The sequence below is a fragment of the Protobothrops mucrosquamatus genome, unplaced genomic scaffold (assembly GCF_001527695.2).
Source record: "Protobothrops mucrosquamatus isolate PMUCROS unplaced genomic scaffold, P.Mucros_1.0 scaffold1078, whole genome shotgun sequence".
Classification (NCBI taxonomy): Eukaryota; Metazoa; Chordata; class Lepidosauria; order Squamata; family Viperidae; genus Protobothrops; species Protobothrops mucrosquamatus.
The window spans coordinates 81,413-95,202 of NW_015387306.1; the positions used below are offsets into that span (position 1 = coordinate 81,413).

At 48.6% G+C, this 13,790-nt stretch overlaps 1 protein-coding gene across 1 annotated transcript; it reads right to left on the reverse strand.

Moving 5' to 3' along the window:
* Positions 1 to 571: 571 nt before the first annotated feature.
* PRDM13 (PR/SET domain 13) lies at positions 572 to 13,043 on the reverse strand. The gene is made up of 4 exons (XM_015820166.1): positions 12,900 to 13,043; positions 10,385 to 10,516; positions 10,138 to 10,258; positions 572 to 2,133 (listed from the first exon to the last, which is right to left on the reverse strand). Exons 1-4 carry the CDS (start codon positions 13,041 to 13,043, stop codon positions 572 to 574), a joined length of 1,959 nt encoding a protein of 652 aa, XP_015675652.1.
* Between the last annotated feature and the right edge of the window lie 747 nt (positions 13,044 to 13,790).

Genomic DNA, 13,790 nt, shown 5'->3' on the forward strand with positions numbered 1-13,790 from the left:
AAATACCCCTGAACGTAACAAACTGGATCAGTGGTTCTCAACCTTTTTAATGCAGCGACCCCAACCGGTCGTAAGTCGAGGACTAAACCGGTCGTAGGTCAAGGACTACCCAACCGGTCGTAAGTCGAGGACTTTCCCTGCCTGGGAACGCCGCGCATGCGTGGTTCCACCCCCTGCGCCGGGGCCGAGGCGTAGCTGGCAAGCGGCAGAGACGGAGCAGGCCGACCACCAGCTGGCCCAGCTCAAGGGAGGTAAGCACCCGCCGGAAAAGGGGAAAAAAATGGCGGACAAAAAAAATGGCGGACAGCCTTGTTTGGCGACCCCCGTGAAATGGTCGATCGACCCCAAATGGGGTCCCGACCCACAGGTTGAGAACCACTGAACTGGATGGACAGCTTCCCCTTTCAAGCCCAGGGATACAGCATGTCGATTGAATTGAATATTGTACTCAGCAGCTCCTCCGAGGGAGTGGAAGGAAGGAGAGAGTTCATTCCGAGGAGCCTAGCAGCTTTGGTCACCCCAGTGTCCGACCCGGTCCCTCCCCCCCAACTCTATGGCATTCGTTTTATTTTTATTGCTGCTCTTTGGACCGGCAGCCGCCGCCGCCGCCGCCGCCGCCGCTGCTGCCGGTGTCCTGATCGCTCTGATCGTCCGTGAAGCAGACGTCGACGTCGCTCTCGTTGTCCGTCTTTGGCTCCTGGAGCTCCTCGGCGCCGCCCTTGGGCAAGCTCTGGCCCGGATGCCGGGACTTGACGTGCCTTTCCAAGTCCCGGCGCCTGACTAGGACCTTCCCGCAGAACTCGCAGCGATACGGCGTGTTGCCTTCGGCGTGCAGCCGGATGTGCTTGTTCAGGTTGCTGGGGTCGCCGAAAGGCCGCAGGCAGACCTTGCACTTGAGCGGCTTGTAGCCGGTGTGAGTCCGCATGTGGATCTTCAGGCCGTACTTGCGCGAGTAGAGCTTGCCGCAGTACAGGCACAGGTGGCCCGTCTTGGCCTTGCCGCCGGCCGGGCCCGCCGGCGGGGCCGGCAAGCTCTCCAAGCGGCCGCGGCTCTTCTCGGCCGCGGCCATCTCCGAGAACTGGTGCGTGTGCAGAGCCATCTCGCGGTCGACGCCGGCCAAGGAGCCCAGCTCGGCCGGATGGAGGCCCGCCGCCGCCGCCGCGGCCCCGCTGAAATAGGGCGCCGACTCCGGGTACTTGAGGAAGTTGCCGAAGTGGAGGTTGAGCGGGTAGCAGGGGGCGCTGTAGAGCAGCTCGCCGTTGTAGACGGCAAAGGAAGGCAGGAGGGGCGGGAGCGGGCAGTCCCCGGAGGGCGAGTAGGGCGCCAGCCCTTCGAAGGGAGGCAGGGCGGCGAAGCGCTCCAAGTGGAGTCCGGCGCCGCCCGCCAAGCGCGGGTAGCGGCTGGCGGGAGGGGAAAGATTGGCCGAGAAGCCGCGCTCCACGTGCTTGAAGGCGGAGTTTTCCTCGAAGGGCGTCAGGAAGGGGAAGCCCCGGACCGCGCCGGAGTAGGCCAGCCCGGCCGCGGAGGAGGAGGAGGAGGAGGAGAGCGGCGGGGCGGGCGGCGGGTGGCATTTGCTGTGAGGAGGCGGGTGGCGGGAACCGCCGGTCTGGCCGCACAGGCGGCCCGGCTTGAGGCTCCCCGCGGCCTTGCTGAAGCCTCCGCCTTTGCCCTCTTCCCGGAAAGCGGGCGAGGCCTCTTTCGCCAGGCCGGCGGGCTTGAAGGCCGACCTCACTCCGGGGTAGAAAGACAAGCCGTTGCTGCCTCCGGAAGTGCTGCCCAGCAGACCCCAGAACTGTCCCGGGCCCCGCACCGAGCCGACGGTCATGTCCAAGGCGCGCTCCTGCTCGGCCTTGGCGCCCTTGCGCCCGCCCCCGCCCCCTTTGGCTGAGGACGGCGAGCCGGAGGATTCCCGCTTGACGGCATCTCGGGACGCGGCCGGGCAAGGGGGCCTCAGAGGCGGCGCGGCTGCCGGCTTCAGAGCTGCGCCGAAGAGGTCTCCGGGCCGGTGGGGCTCTGGCGCTCCTGCGAAGCCGCGGCCGTGGTTCAGCACGCAGTGGAAGTGGACGTGGGCCTTGAGGCTGTTGGGGTACTTGTAGGTTCGCCAGCAGTACCAGCAAATGTAGCGCTCCTCGCCTAGCAAGGAAAAAACAAACCGGGAGATCGGTTACCACAACCCGAAATGTAACAAGCGCCACTTGACAAAAGATTTAAGGATTTGAAGATATTAGGAAGGGGAAAGTGGTGATAGGGAGCGGTTGGGGGGGGGGGGGATCTGTTGAAGCAGAGGTCAGTGTAACTGCTGACCATTAGTAGTTCCCTAATTAGTAGTTCCCACTTAATTGCTCCTTTCATGAGTCCGACCAATTTTCTAACAATCTCTGACTTGCCACGGCCTTGGTTCACACCGCAGTGATATATCACTTTCGCCTCCATTATGTCGATAAAGAAGGTTATGCAGGTGCGTGAGCTTGCCCTAAAGTTGCTACTAAAATAGAGTTAAGTTTCAACCTGTAGTAGTTCTGGATAGTGCAGATTCTTTTCTCCTATTACAAAATGAGAGCAAATTCTAAAACAGCCCAATCTGACATATTTTCATAACTTAAAGATAATTGCTTATCTTTGAGCAATTATAATCGCACAACTATTGTGAGAATGGGAGAAGTAATAGAAATGGAACTTTTAAAATATTTTAATGATTATACCTCTGCAGTCCTAGAGACACAAATTCAATACATTGTGGTTAGTCTCACAGTCAGCCGGATGTTTAGACTAGAATTGGCATTTTTAATTCACCTATTGATTCCATCCCAAGGATTTGGGATAAGCAGCTGTTGCTTGCATATATAATATATAATGATTATTCATTATTATTTCTAAACTTTAAGTTAATAGGGCTTGATTTTAATTGATTTACTTTAAGTGTCTCTTTTTTAACACTGGAAGTCAAGAGTAAGCTTTTATGTTGGTTCTACAGTAAGATTTTTGCTATTATACTAGAAACTGAAAAAGGCAAGAGAAAGAGTTGTCTAGTGTTATCACATTAAGAATAATTCTGAATATAAAAGAATTAAAACAATATACGGATGAGTCATTTAACAATTATGGCAAGCCTGACTCATCTCTAGAATGACAAGCACTGAACCAAAATTTCTTGGCCAAATCCCACTTGTCAATTTCAAAAGAGACCCTACTCATATTGCACATCTAATACTTTGGAAGACTCTGGGTGCTCACTGATAATTCCCCTTAATTATTTCATCAATACTCTTAGCCCTGCTCTTATCTATTTATAGATTCAGCATCTCGGGTCATTAATGTACTACTTTAACATGGTTTAGCACAAAGCAGTCAATCTGTCCGGCAAACAAAAATCCGAACTGACCAACCCAACCCATAGTACAAGTTCTGGAGCGTACATGCACATAATGTGCAGCTACTGAGGAAGTTAGATTGCTTTCCTCTTACCTGGAAATCATTTTCCCCTTGATTACAACTGCAGAATTGAGTTCTTGTCCTGAATGCTTTTGGTATGTGATTAACTGGGCAGGCAAGGATGTCATAATCAACTATCTTGAATTTAAGTGGAGTCAGTACTAAAATGCAAGCTCTTTTATAAAATGAATCATCATATTCCAGTAACATCTCTTGCCTTCTGTCAAAATGAGTTCGTCTCTCTGCAAATGCTAATTAGTTCTGACGCATATTTTTATACGGTCAGGTATGCTGCTGACTCTGTATAATTGCAACTTTTACATTTTGTGGACAATTTTTGAATTTCATTTGATGGGTTATTCTTTATGAATGCCATTTCCCTCCGATTTCACTCCTCTCCATTTCTTCTCCCTACTCTTTATCAGCAACAAACACAACCACTAGCAGTGCTACAGATAGACAAATCATATCTCCTTACAAAGTGAGATGCCTGAATTATCCCTCTTCATCTATTCTGGAAAGCCTAATGAGGTCCTCTCCAATATCAGGGGTTTCCATAGTCACATCTTCCAATGACACATAGGTTATTTTTGGCAACAAGAGCTTTCTGCCTCTATCCAGGATAGCCAATATTTACACAAACAAGTAAATGAAATCTGATGTTTAAAATGTCAGTATCCATAGAACAGCAGCAAGACTCTTCAACCTCCCAAGAGGTTGTTTTATGGTAGCCATTCTTGAACAAACACACTTTGTAGGCAGATTATATAGGTTATAAGTCATAAAAATCCTGAGGAAATAGTATTTTTGTTAAAGAAAAATCATAACTTGTGTTCTAATTGATTCACCAATGCAATAAATGTATCTCTTATCAACACATATCCGTGTAATGCTCAATTACTTTCCATATTTCGTCTCCCATCACCTTTCTTCACAAATTGCTCTTATCCAAATCAAGGATGCATGTATACTTATAATGGATTGAGTGATATATATATATATATATATATATATATATATATATATATATATATATATATATATATATATATATATATATATAGAGAGAGAGAGAGAGAGAGAGAGAGAGAGAGAGAGAGAGAGAGAGAGAGATGAAAGGTAGGTAGGTAGGTAGGTAGGTAGGTAGGTAGATAGATAGATAGATAGATAGATAGATAGATAGATAGATAGATAGATAGATAGATAGATAGATAGATAGATAGATTACTCCTTTGGTATTCTTTGCAAGTTTAAGCTTGCTTCAGACACCACATGAAAAGGTATTTTGTGTGAGCCATCTTATGCCACAGAAAATCAGTTCAGTTTTTAAGGTCTCATTCTTCATAAGAAAGCGTGAGTTTAACCAGCAATATGTTGCCTGCTACTAATTTGTCTGATGCCAAACGCTATGCTTCCTTACTCAGAAATGCAGCTTAGCAAATTACAAGCAGACCTGTCATCTTTAAGGCCGCCGTCTCAAAAGAACTTTGCCACCGCTTCTCGGTAGTCCAAACGGTTCACTGCGCGACCCCTCGATTACTTATGTAATTCCTATCCCAATTTTCTGCCCAGAAGATAAGTTGCACGAAGGCAGTGGGACGATGGAGGCAATCTACAAGTCTTGGGAGAATCTGAATCAGGCTGCAACTGTCAATCCGCATCTGACGTCGTTGAGAAAAGTGGAAAGACTGGATGATGATGCGAATGTCTCAGTTGCGGGGCACCTTTTCTCAGTTAATACGTTTCTCTTTTTGGGGGGAGCGGAGGGGGGCCCCCCCGAAGAGGTGACGGTGGAGCAAGAGCAATAAAGCTGGAGAAGGCGGCCGAGCGCTGCAGCGGGGCTGCTTGTGTGGACTCCAGGAGGCTGCCAGCAGCTGCTGCCTTCACGCTCGGGTCCGGCGGCCCATCTGTTGACGCGGACAGAGTAGGTAGCGTATGTCAGGGAACGGAATCGGGGAACAAAGGGCAATCTAACGCTCATGAACCTCTCTTTACCAGGCAAGACAATGGCCTAGAATAGATGGATGGGCCATAAGGAATCGGTTGATTCAAAAGGCAATGGCCTTTGGGCTCCCTTCCTGAAATGTTTAGTTTGTCCCCCCGAAGTGGGTGAAAGCGACTTGGCTCATCAGGTCGGGTGAGGTTCTGGGAGTCGCTGAGCCATCCACGTTTCTGTGGTTTGTGGGTGGAGAGGAAAAACGAAGATGGTGCCGGAGTGCTGGCCAGCGGTATTAATCTTCTGGTCATCCAGCGGCATCCATTAAGTTCAGAAGGAGTGAAAATGTCAAAAAAATATATAGTTATCGTTTTTTCCAGTCCTGGTGTCAACTGCTGAGGGGCAGACCTCACTAAAGTAAATTTGGTATTTGAAGAGAAGATTCTAAACATCATCACTTGATAGGGAACTGAAAAGCTAGTTGTCAAATGGCAGGACACAAAAAAGATCTGGAAGGGGTTGCAAAACCTCTCTGAGTCGAAGTACAACACCAATTAAAAATAAGACCGAATTACTGTGTTAACATTGGTCACCCAAGAATGAACATTCCCACCACTCTGGGGGCACAACTTTTTTCGGATCACAGGTTTGGGGGGGGGGGGAAGAGGTGAATAAACATGGAAGTCTATTCCTAAAGGAACATTCCTAAAAGAAAAGCTGGGTGAAATACAAAATCTCACAAATAAACTAATAGTTGTATTCCTACAGTAGCTGGGGGGGGGGGGGTTGTGCTGAGAAAAACTGTATCCTTCAGTTCTTCTTCAGTTATTTAAGCCCAGACTTAAGTTATTTAATCTTTGCAAATAAATTCTGTGACTGCCTAAATTTGTTGGCTACCTACTGGTACATCCATTTGAACCTGGGTTTTTTTAAAAAAAAAATGGAGATGGGCCTTCGTTCTAGTTTCCCAATGATTTTTAAAAAAAACTTGGAGAGATTACCTCCCTTCTGCTGGAAAAAAAGAAAAGAAAATGTTATTTATTTATTTATTTATTTATTTATTTATTATTTGTTTATTTATTCGATCAATCAGTCAATCTATTTATATGGCCGCTCATCTCGCAAACTGGAACTTGGGTGGAGAACAAAACCTACAAACATTAGAGCCAGCAATACAAAAGCTGTTTTTGGGAGGACCAAGGGAAACCGGTTTAATGTATTGATTGAAATGTATATTTCCGAAGCAAGGGAACATCCAAAGCCCAGTTTGCAGGCGCAAAAGCTCTCCTCCACTCTACCTAAGCTCTCATCTGGTGCAAACATAGTTCGCATTTTCTCCTAGGTTCTCTCACACGGCTTCTGTCAACTTGTCTAACGAAGAGTTCTCGAAAACCTGAAAGCTTGCAACTACTTTATAAAACTTCTGAATGAAGTGTTGCTTCCCTAAATTGGGATTTCTTTCTCTGGCTTGCTGACTCGCCTGGCCAGCGAAGCTAAGTAAGGGCGGTTCTTACCAGCTTTGGATTTTCTGTCCCTAAATGAGGAGAATCCTGGTCCCACCCATTGTAAGGAATTCAGGTTGGAAAAAGACACTGGAGCACAGTCTTTGTCCCCAACTATAACTGGGCTGCTATCCCACCACCCTTGATCATCATCAGCCATTCTTGCCGAGGACTCTAACAAACTTAATTTTAAGTGTTTGAGTTCCCCATTTCTCCCTCTCACTGGCTGTCTCCGGTTTTCCCTCTCCAGCAGATCTTCCTAATTCGGCTCACCTTCGGGAGGGGGAAAAGGAGAGAAAGGAAGGGTCAAAATCTCTCTAGTATTCGAGTCCGTGAGAAATTGTTCGCTCTCAGTCCAACTTGATAACCCACGTGCTTTGAATGAGTAGGGAAGAAATACACAAGTCAACCTTTGCTAGGAATGGAAGGCTAGATACTAGAAATTGTGACCGACTTATAAGTTTCAAGTGACAAAGACTTGGAAATAGTAACAGGCCTAATTAGAAAGTCTCTTGGTTCCTACCCCCTCCCCTCCACATGCCCAGAAAGACACACACGTCTGCTCCTAAGAGCCTCATTTACTCAATCTGCGCCGGCTGAATGGAGGGGTTACCGTTTGCTCTGCCACATGTCTCCCTCTCGACCTGTTCTGTGTGAAGGGACTTTTTCCCTCCAAGGGCTAGATGAGAATCTGAGAATCTCTTCGAGTGAAAAAGATGGCTCGCCACCGCCTTTAAACATCTCCTAAGGTCATTTAAAGCGAAGTGCAGCTGGAATTTCAGATTAGCAGCACCCAGAAGAAAGGTTGAGGAATGAGCTAAAGAAAGAAAGAGTAACTGGGGAGCGAGTCTCACTCTTTGCCAAGGGTTTTGCTGCCCTGCAGCACTTTCACTGGGAACCAGACTGATTTGGTTCTAATTGGATTAACTCTACATAAAAAATCTAGAGAAGGCTCAGTTCCTGGGGACGTTGTGGGCAGCTCCTGGCAACAGCAGGAACCTCATTGCTAAGTACAGACGATGAAAAGAACGGTTTTAGAAAGGCTCTTGTATTATTAGTGGATCCAGAAAAAGCTAGGAAGGGTGAGACCTTCTTTGCATTTAGAAGGGAGACCACTAGGAAATCCCTAAGCTAGACTACCAAGTTAGAAAAAGCTTTACACTTCCTGTACAATTGCCCAGAAAACCACCTGTTATTGGTTTGATTACTCTCCAGCTCCTTATCCTGGAATAAAGTGTTGAGGACTTTGTCATAAAATTGCTGTAACCGACAGCAACGAATCAACCAAAGAAAGAAATGTGTCCCCTTAAGAGGGGATGTAGAAGGTTTTTAAACAAGGACTGATTGAGAATATCAAAGTATAAAGTGCTAGAATAGCTTCTGTATAAGAAATTATGTACTACAATCCTGTATATGTAAATCAAAAATTTGTCCCCATAACAATCTAGAACTGTTCCCTGTCTGACTTCTTCAAACTCAGAAGTGGAATATGCATCCAAGTTTTAAAATGCTAGACTGGAACTTAGGAAAGCAATCACTGGCACCAGGAGTAGACCTTCCGTGGAGACTTTTGCAATTCTAGCACATTGACTGGAAGCATGAAATTATAACGCAGGACTTCTAGATAGGCCATCGGAGTCGTACCAGATTGGGGCCGCCTATAAGTTAAATAAATTAATTCCAGAAGGGTGGAATAGGCAGTTGTGGACTAGCAGGCAAAGAATCTGACCCACTGCGGCTTGATAGTAGCTATTTCTAAGAAATGTTTTTTTGAAATAAAAGATCTGTGCATTGCTGACTCGTGGGTCTGTTTTTACCCCACACCACCAAGACTCTGCTCTGCTTTCTCACCATTTGGAAAAAGGGAATATAGAGCAAACCTTAAAAAGACTTCGGGAAACTAAAAGCTCCAAGCCCCTCCCCCAACCACAAGAAACTTTGTCTTCACCCCTTTGGTTTCACTGCCCCGCCCACTGCAGCCCTCAGGTTCCCTCCCCCAAAGCTAAGGCCGGTTTCCAATCATCAAAGGTGGCCCACTTCTTCCTTAGTTCTGGAGGTGGGCGATGCCTCCAAAAGGCAAAGAAAACTTCCTACCATTTCGAATAGGAAGTGAGGTTGCTAGCGCCCAGTTTAATCAAGAACATGGGGGGGGGTGTCCATTTCATTTCATCATCCTCTCTTTTACCCACTTAATTTCCCCTCCCCTTCTTTCTTGCAGATCAACCTAAATCTGCCAGCTTTCGTGCAGAGCGACATAAACCCTGCCATCTTTTTTACACTGATAATTTGGAGCCCAAGACCTTTAGACCCCTCGGGATCCTTTTTTCCGGAGTACAACCTAGCAGAACAACATATCTTGATATCAAGAAATCCCCCCCAACTGTAGGACGGCTCCGTAGGAATAGAATAGAATAGGCTAGGCTAGGCTAGGCTAGGCTAGGCTAGGCTAGGCTAGGCTAGGCTAGGCTAGGCTAGGCTAGGCTAGAGTAGAGTAGAGTAGAGTAGAGTAGAGTAGAGTAGAGTAGAATAGAATAGAATAGAATAGAATAGAATAGAATAGAATAGAATAGGCTAGGCTAGGCTAGGCTAGAGTAGAGTAGAGTACAGTAGAATAGAATAGAATAGAATAGAATAGAATAGAATAGAATAGAATAGAATAGAATAGAATAGAGTTGGAAGGGACCTTGGAGGTCTTCTAGTCCAGCCCCCTGCTCAAGCAGGAGAACCTATATATACCATCTCAGGATTTGCTGCCAAATAAAGGGTCTCTGGGCTTCGTGTTTAAAATGGAAAAAAATATTGTATGTTAGGGCTTATTAACTGTTCACCCATCTTTCGAGAACCTTGGCTGGCCATCCAAACCAGCAGTGATGGAGCCTGCCTTCTCCTGGCTATACGAGGTAAGCTATGAGGGGCCGGTAGGAGACTCGAGGTGGCTTCGCGGCTTCCTAGCGCCGCCTTTGTGTGTCCTTGGAGTGGAGTTGAACACGGCGGCCACGACAAAGCGGCAAGACGCCGTCTTTTCCTGATGCTGCGCCCGAGTGGTGGGTGTGCCCGCCCTGGCAGGAAATCCAGATCCGCAATGGGGGAAGGGGGGGCTAATCCCATTGGGCTTGAATTCCTCCGAATTAAAGCCATCAGGGCTTTTAAACTGAGGTGGACGGGACGGTACTACAGTACCTACGTGAATGTCAGTCAAGCAAGACACCCAAGCGGGACCCAGACCCAAGTCTGCCCCAGCCGAGATGCTCGCTCGCAGGAGCCTACCTTTCTCGTCGTGGGTCGGGGTCGCCGTGGCCGGGATATCAAACCACTCAGCCAAAGCGTTGGAGTACCAGACGGTCAGCTCCTCTCCCGGCTGGACGTCTCGCAAGGCCCGGTAGAAAATCTAAGGAGAAACGAGAGGCTTTGAGACCCTCGGCGGCTCAGAGGGGCGAGGCTTGCCCCCCTCCAGACCCGGACGGCGCCCCTACCCGCCTCTCCGGTTCCCGGGAGCAAGCTAGGAGGCCAGTACCTGTCCCCCCGGCAGATCGGCCACCGCTTCCAGAGTCTGCTCTTGCGCGTGTCGGGCAGCACGGATTAGCCCAATCCATTCCACAGCCGAGGCTCCAGCTTCGTCCACCAGCTCCCCTCTCACCATCCTCACCTGGAAAACAGAGGAAGCCGGTCAGTTGTAGCCGGTCGGGGACTTGGCCACTGGCTTCCGCTGCCTTGCAGGGCGCGCGTTCGAAGCCGGCGTTCCAATCAGGGCGGGATCGATTGAGATTCCTTCCCCCTGGACCTTGCTGGTCGCTAGAAAGGACTCCTGCCGCTTGCAAAGAAAAGGGACCTGTCGATGGGCTGAGCTCCTTAGCCACCTGCTGCAGCCAGGAGACCATTCATTGCCAGTGGCCCCCAGGAGCAGGCACTCCGAAGTAAGTTCCGCCGGGGCTTATCGTCGGGTCAATGTGCAGAAAACCGCATCCCTAGAGGAGCAAACATTGGCCACTTACAGCTACCGCTGCAAATTTAAGCGATTGGGTGCGACGAATTTTATTTTTAAACGGACATCGGATTTAGAGCGCTGAATTGAAAAACGCCTATGTACTCAGTAGTAAATCTGGATCGTCTTTAAAGGAGTAGTGTCTTTGGAAGAGACAGTATTAAGCCTAGTGCTTTCTTCGATTTTCGTTTATTTCTGCTAAAAGACCCTCCGAACCAGGTTTGCCTGGGCGCCGTGGGGAAAAAGAAGGGCCAGATCCACTTAAACTGAAGGGCTGGTGTTCAGTACTGCTACAGCTAGTACTGCGGCCATAAAGGATCTTGCATCTTTCCTCGAAGTAAGTCCTTCTGCGTTTAGTTAGCCTTCCTTCCAAGAATTGAGGCTTCAAACTGGGTTAATGCTGCCCTTATTTTCTCACAGCAGGCAGAAAGTAACAGATCGCCCTCATGCTGCTTCAGAAAAATTCCTGGCAAGTGAAAAAATCGGGGGGGGGGAGAGTTTAGGGGTGGGGGGGCAAACCAGCCTTTACTTTTCCTTTCACTTTCTCTGCCCTGACTCTACTGCCACATGGTTCGTTGCAGCCACCTTTCAAAACGCTCTATTAATATTTTCCATCCACCCAGGCAAATCTCTGCACCGATCTCCTGGTTTCAATCCCCTTCAGTGTAATTAATTAATTAATTAATTAACTAATTAATCATCTAATCAGACGTGTTCAGGAAGAGGAAGGATAGATGACTCGATTTAGTCACCAGATCTCTCTTATCTTTCATAATCTGCTTGAACATGGGAAAGAGAGAGTGCGAATGAGGAACTACCTCGCTGAAAGGCTGCACAATAAACACCATTCTTACAAAAAGGCATGCTAAAGGGAGCGACCGAGGGAGCCAGATGAGAAATAAATTTGAAGAGTCTTGGCCGAGCGCTTAAAGACAATTAAAGGCTATAAAGAGGGAGGGGGAAACTTGTGACAGATCGCTGAACTTGGGGGCCAAGTTGCCTCCTATTAGATTCATCTGGAGAAAGTCTCATATCCCTGAAACCGTTTCACTCTGGAATTCATTTATAGCTTTGGGGTGCATATAGATATTATTAATGTCCCACAGAGCTCTATTTGGAAAATAGTCCCGATTCATTTTGCTAAATAAATATTTCATCCGGATCAAAATGCCCCTATTATTATCACGATTCCGGCATTAGAAGATGAGATAGAATATGTCAGCAAGGGCTTGAGATATGCAGCAGGCATCTCTCCAACGTGGCCCAAAGCTCCAAGACAAAACTTGCCTAGTTATTCTTTGCATCATATCTGACCTTGGCAAAGACATGTGAAAAAAATCAGGCGATTCTATGAATCCACAGCTTGCAAAGTTGTTGTTGTTGTTTTTTCTCTATATACCTGTGAACGTGCGTGCTACCTCTGTGGGAATAGTCTTTAGAATAAAGCAACTGGTGCCTCATTAAACTGCCTGTGGGGTGGCGGTGCTCCAAGAGGGCTGACTTTGCTTTAACCAGCTACCTGTCCGCACTTCTGCCTAGAGGACCGGCTCCGCACCAAGCGAGACTGCAGTTGCCGCCACGTTCACCCCACTCCGAGGACCCTCTCGGCACCTCTTGATCATTTAATGAGTTCTTAATTATGAATCCTGCCTTCAGGTTATTTGGGAAGAGACAACAAGAGGGGGAGGGAGTTACGCTGAGTGTCAAAAGCCATTCGGGATGGAGAAGGAAAAGTAATGCGCGCCAGTAAATTTGTGCCTGTTTGCATGCATGTGTGTGTGTGTGTGCCTGCCCAAAGCCAGCTTTCTCCTTAAATCTAAACATCTGAATGGTGTCAGGATGAGGAGGTCACCCAACCCAGAAGCCTCAGAGACCCAAACCTTTCTCCTTCTGCGGGGCGGGACGAGGGAAGTAAAGTAGGGCTTCTTGCGCGCTGTTCCCCCCACCCCACCCCACCCCACCAAGGGATCTGCACCCCTTCAGCCCCTTTCCCGCCTGGGCTTCTAGGTCTCCCCCTGCGCTTTCCGCCCAGGTGTGGGAGCAATACCTTTTTCTTGGGTCCCGGCTCCCTGCGATCGGACAGGTACTTGCCCAGTTTGAAGGTGCCGGGCACAGGACCCAGGCGCAGGCCAGCCGGGACGCTGCTCTCCGCGGCGATGCCGAGGGCGGGCGGGGGCCGGCTGCTTAGCATTGCTGCCTCTGGGCAAGGACGCGCGGCGCTGGGAAAGCTGGTCCAACTCTGGGCGCACTGGAGTGCTAGCTGAAGAGGAGCAGCGGCGGGGGCTGAGCCGCCCTGGTGTTCTCTCTCCGCCCGCAGAGTGACGCGGCCGGGGGTGCGCGCCGCCTTTTCAATTGCTACAAGACGAGGGGCTCTCCCCTTGGCACGACGGCGCTCCAGGGGCGCCCGGTTGGGGCAGCGAGCGAGTTGAGCGCTTGGAGCAGCTGCCGAGTTCCACGCGAGAGGGTCACATGGCGCTTTTCCCTACCCCTTGCCTCCTCCTCCTCCTCCTCCTCCTCCCTCACTCCTCAGCGCATAATCAAGGGCCTTTTTTTTTTTCCTTCTTCTTCTTCTTTTTTTTTTTTTTGAATGGGGCAGCCAACAATGGCCCCGGCGACCTTCCCATTCCTAAAAATCCAATTTGTCAAGGGCAAAGAAAAGGCGCTGGTGAATCAAAGGTCTGGAGGGACCATTAATCCTCAGCATGGGGGATTGTCCCCGAGACAGTTACGATATTTTAAGTGACAAATCCACTGTATAATTTCCCCATAAATTTGACTTCCTCCGATTGTTCCTCGACAAACCAGTTTTTGGAAAAGACGGGAGTGTTTTAAGTCTACTTGGCTGAGCCTTTTGTAAACCGGAGGACTTCAAAGATTTTTAATTCCCTCTCCTTTTTGCGGGATTGTAAAGGCGATTAAACAAAGAGTGGTTGGGGTG

Excerpts from the sequence above, each read along its gene's own strand:
- PRDM13 (XM_015820166.1), bottom strand. The coding sequence starts at position 13,043 with ATGCTAAGCAGCCGGCCCCCGCCCGCCCTCGGCATCGCCGCGGAGAGC. Across the intron at positions 10,517-12,899 it reads AGCCGGGACCCAAGAAAAAG|GTGAGGATGGTGAGAGGGGA; the intron begins GTATTGCTCCCA and ends TCTGTTTTCCAG. Across the intron at positions 10,259-10,384 it reads CCGATCTGCCGGGGGGACAG|ATTTTCTACCGGGCCTTGCG; the intron begins GTACTGGCCTCC and ends GTTTCTCCTTAG.